Source organism: Lepidothrix coronata, unplaced genomic scaffold, assembly GCF_001604755.1.
Source record: "Lepidothrix coronata isolate B3197 unplaced genomic scaffold, Lepidothrix_coronata-1.0 Scaffold203, whole genome shotgun sequence".
NCBI lineage: Eukaryota > Metazoa > Chordata > Aves > Passeriformes > Pipridae > Lepidothrix > Lepidothrix coronata.
This window is the reverse complement of record NW_016690383.1, coordinates 1,421,936-1,426,864: the sequence shown is the minus strand read 5'-3', so window position 1 is coordinate 1,426,864 and position 4,929 is coordinate 1,421,936. Positions and strand designations below refer to the sequence as shown.

General features: G+C 48.3%; 1 protein-coding gene across 1 annotated transcript; it reads right to left on the bottom strand.

Annotated features, from left to right (window-relative positions):
* Window positions 1–1,225: 1,225 nt before the first annotated feature.
* CHCHD2 (coiled-coil-helix-coiled-coil-helix domain containing 2) lies at window positions 1,226–2,859 on the bottom strand. The gene is made up of 3 exons (XM_017832543.1): window positions 2,611–2,859; window positions 1,837–1,990; window positions 1,226–1,330 (listed from the first exon to the last, which is right to left on the bottom strand). Exons 1-3 carry the CDS (start codon window positions 2,842–2,844, stop codon window positions 1,320–1,322), a joined length of 399 nt encoding a protein of 132 aa, XP_017688032.1. The 5' UTR covers window positions 2,845–2,859; the 3' UTR covers window positions 1,226–1,319.
* Between the last annotated feature and the right edge of the window lie 2,070 nt (window positions 2,860–4,929).

The following is a 4,929-nucleotide window of genomic DNA, read 5'->3' as shown; positions in this document are numbered from 1 at the left end:
AGCTTGGCCCAAACTGGTTTTATTTCTGTTGTACCTCGGAAGTGAGCTGGGAGCTTCATCAGCAGAGGCAAAGCTACTCGTGTCACCAGCCCTCATTCCTCATGTATGAGGTGACCCTTCCCCCAGGAGATGGACTTGATGATCCCAATGGTTTCCTTCCAACTCAGTATTCTATGATTTTGAACACTGATTTAATCCTTTCACTTCCAGGAACTGCAGATGAGAAGCGAAGGGCTTTAGGAACAGGCAGAATATCCAGCAGCATAAAAGCAGTTCAGGAAAAACAGGTCATGCCATAAAAGGTATTTTTATCAGGAATTGCACGTTTCAGAGCAGGGTTATTCCCCACCACACTCCCATGTAGGAGTACACCCTATCCAGGGTTTACCAGAGAAGTGCAGCAAGGTGTTTACTCTGCAAGCTCCAAGGATTTGAGCAAGGCATGAGCTGGTTGCTCCCTCCGATGGAAAGAGGAGGGTTTGCATTTTGCACCAGTAAATACTCTTAAAATAGTGATGATTATTATTCTTGGTTCACGCAGCAGCAGTGGCTTTGCCACCTCCTGCCCGAGCCAGGCAGGAGGGAAAGGCCACAGGACCATCCTCTAATCTTTCAGCCCTCAGCTCCTGTCACAGGATGAAGGAAACACCTACAGCTTCTGTGTTACTGGGAACTGGAATGTGATGCTCAGAATCCCTTGAATCTGAACACAGAGCTTGTTTTTAAGGTATACAGGAGGTTGCTGGAGGACTGACACCCACTGTGCAGAACAGTGTAGAGTCAGCCACAGCCTTCCCTGTCACTACCCATTTCCATCAGCAGAAGTTGCCTGTGGGGTGCAAATGCTCAAGGAGGAGATACCTGGCAGGCAGAGGTAACCACTGAGCTACCAGCATTCCTGAACTCCTGCAGCTCCAGCCCTCTGGGCACCCTTGCTGGCAGCACAGCTGCCAAAATCAGTTCTCACCTCATCACCCTTCCAGTTCAACTCCAACACTCAAACTCAACAAGCACAGATGGTACTTCTGGAGAGAGAAGTTTATTCATACACCATATCACATATATCCAACACGAGCAGCAAACCAGTGAACCCACATTAGCTCATTCTGCTTTTATTGTTCCTTCTTCCATTTTGTGCTAAATTAATCTGCGGCTGTTTGTTAAGTTGTATCACATCAGACACAGCTATGGCAGGATGAGTGTGAATATATGAACTAACAAGATATCAGACAGCTTTAAACTTTATTATTGAAGCTTTTTTTTTTTCATTCATAGGTCAGTTCTTGAAAGATGGTCTTCAGCAGCCTTGTCCTGCAGGCTTAGGCCAAACCTGCAAGGTAAGGAGTTATGTCAGTAAGTTTTGGATCCCTGAATGGCAGCTGGTTTTCCTTGCCATAAAGCAGATTTGCTAGGATGTTCCCCCTTCCCCTCATCCATTTGCTGGGACACGATGAACTGCAGACACCAGCAGAGCACCCTGGTGTGCAGCATCCCCACCCTCCCAGGTCAGGATGGTTTGGCTGTTGTCCTTCCTGCAGGCTCACAGTGCCCTGCTGATTCTCCAAGTGTGCTGCTGCCACTCTCCCGGTCAGCTTCAATCCATGCACCAGCACAAAACTTCAGGAATTCACCCCCTCTCCACCCCATCACCTCCAGCTACATGTACAGGACCAAAGCAGGAAACCCAACAGAACTGCAGCTGCTTTACCTGACTTTGGTGCACCTGCCATCACTCCCCATTCCTCACCAGACAGATCAAAACCCCAGGATGTCATTCCCACAATAATTCTACTGATTAGCCCATTTAGTAGTTTACTGTCAGCACTGTCTACTTACCATTAGCAAACCTGCACTGCTTCAGCACCTCGCTGAAGCCCTCGCACAGCTTGAGGTCAGTCTGGTTCTGTGCACACTCCAGGAATTGTTTGATCTCGTACTGGCAAGGACCAGCCTGCTGCTGCTGCTGGGCAGCCTGAGCTGCCTGGGGCTCCTGAAACAGCACACAACCCTGTAAGGGCCCTTCCAACAGCTCCAGCTCAAAGGCAAACCACCCCCGTGCTGCTGGCTGAGGTTTCTTCCCTGTGTTTTAGTGAAAATGTTGCTTTTTAAATGGAAAAAAATATAATGGGCTGAAGTACAAAGTAAGTTTCCAGCAGTGGCATGACACATTCAGAGTAGTTTTTTAAGTGAGAAACACTTGGGTGATTTTGGATATGCTCAGGTAACTCTGAATGGCATCTGGGCAAAAAAATGTCTGAGCAGCACAAAAAGGTCTTGCAATAGATCTTACCATCATCAGACCTGGAACATGGAAGTCCTGCCTGAATAAGGGGAACACTACAGTAGAAAACAACACCCTGCCACAAGCACACATCACTCGTGCATCCTTCTGAGCTACTTTTAAGATACTCGTGGTGAGTGTGGTGGTGACCTTGGAGATTCAATCTAACTACAGACTATATATGATTATATATATAGTCTATATACAGAGAGATTATAATTGTATACCCTAGCTGTGACTTGTGAGGTGTTTTATGTCACTAGCAACTACCTCAGCCCGTAGGCTGATCTGTCAAGGCACTAGTAGTGTCCTGCTGTGCTTTCCCTCACCTGGTAAGTGATATCAGGCCGAGCAGCCTCGTGGCCACTCCCTCCACTGAACCCTCCGGTGATGGCGTGGCCGATGGTGTGTCCCACGGCCGAGCCCACGGCGACCCCGGCGGCGGTCGAGGCCATCTGGGCCATCAGCCCTGGCTGCCTCGGCGCCGGAGCCGCCACGGCAGAAGGCGGAGCCGCGGCCGGGACCTGGGCCCGAGGAGCCGGCGCTGGGGACGCGGCTCTCATCGGCGGGGCCCGGCTGCGATGAGAGAGAGAGAAACCTCATATCACTATCATCATCATCATTCCAAACCGCTCCGGGCAGAGCCCACGTGGCTGCAGGGCCAGGAGGTCACTGTCCCTCCGGAAGAGTCACAGAGTTACACCCCGAGGGCAGGAACTCGGTGTTCTGGTGAGCGACTTATGCAAGACAGGGTCATATTTACAGGCTTCTTTCTGGCTGTTTTAAAGCCTCGCCGTCCCCCCACTCCACAAAGGACTGCAAAATCTTGCGAAAAAAAAATGAGGTATGACCCAAATGGGGTTGATTAACCCTTGAGGGTTAATAAGGCCTTCAAAGTCCAGACGGGGGATGGCCAGGCCTTGTGGCCAAGCAGACCCACTTCCACCCCCCCAACAAGCACCCAGTCCCGCTCCCCCAGAGCCACTGCAGCTCCAACCCGCCGGGCCGCAGCGGCCTGTCCGCCATTGCACTGCGGCCGCTGCGGCCTGCGCGGGGCCCCCAGGAAGGAGAGGGGACGGAGAGAGGAGGAGGCGGCCCGGGTGTCCCTCACCTGGCGGGGGGCGGCACCCGGGACGTGCGGCTGCGGCTGCCCCTGGGCATGGCGGCGGGGAGCAGAGCAGGAGCCGGAGCTAGAGCGAAGGGAACTAGGAAGACAGAAAAAACGCGGCCTGTCCCAACACCCGCCCGCCTCCTCTGAAGGTCACCGCGTGCGCGTCACTTCCGCGTCCGCGCGGGTGGGTGGGCGGGGCCTTGCAGAGGCCACGCCCCCTCCGCTCGCCTGAGGGGACGCGCGGGAACCGCCGCGAGGGGCCGCGATGGCGGCGGAGTCTGGGGTGAAAATAGACACGTAAAGGGCGATAAACCCGCGCCTGCGGGACCCTCAGGGCAAAATAAACACATAAACGGCGATAAACCCGCGCCTGCGGGACACTCGGTTCAAAATGAACACATGGACTGCGGTTTAAACCCGCGCCGGCGGGACCCACAGTCGCAATAAATACCTAAGCTACGGTTAAACGTGTTCCAGCCCTCAGGGAATCGTTCTCTGTGGAGAAGGAACCCCCCCAAAAGCCCTTCAGAATTCAGCCCTTCGGTAGAATTGAAGGTGTTGGATTTTAGCCCAGAGAAGACTGAGGGGATCTCATTTATTATAGGTATATATAAATGTATATACACAAATATGTATATATAAAAATATGTATGTATACATGTATATATATGCATATATTTATATAAATATGCATATATATGTGTATGTATATATGTGTATATGCATATATATAAAATATATCTATATGTGTATATATGTATCTAAATGTATATATGTATATACGTATCTAAATATATATATTTTTATATATTGAATTATTTTATATATTTATTTTTAATATATATAATAAATAATTGTTATATATAATTTTTATATATATTTATTTTTATATATATATATGGTACATGTATGATATACATATATGAGATATATGAGCTGCCCCCTCAGCTCCATGCACAAGGTCATCTGCATGAGCTGACTCTCCCTGCTTTAGAGTCACTGTCTACTTGGAGAAATGTATTTTTTAATCAATTTATTCATTACTGTATTAATTATTTTTATAGACAGCAGCAATTAGAAGGGATACGTCATGACAGCGCCACAGTCACCAGCCGTGATAATTCATGACAAAAAAATTGCTTGTTCACAGTTTCTTCAGTTGTAAAGGAGGGAGCTGTGTAAGATTAGTCATTTCAACATCTTGTATGTCTGGGGATGTAACTCTTGTCTGATGAAGGAAGCATTAAATTGTGAGTTTATGTAGTGGTAATCCAGAAGCACAGTTAAGAAAACCAGTTGTTAATGTCAAAATTATTAGGAGATAAATATAAATAACATTTCATGTTCTCCTCTGTACGTCATCTCCGATCCTTTCCCATTGTCCCTCTCCCCTTGTTCCCATTGACAGCAAATCGTGGCACAGAGAGCGGGAGATTTATAATTTCGTTTATACTTTTTCCAGTGTTCAAACAACTCATTTCTTAATGAGTGGTTTTCTCAACTCTTTTTAATTAATGGTTTTCAACTCCCTTTTTTT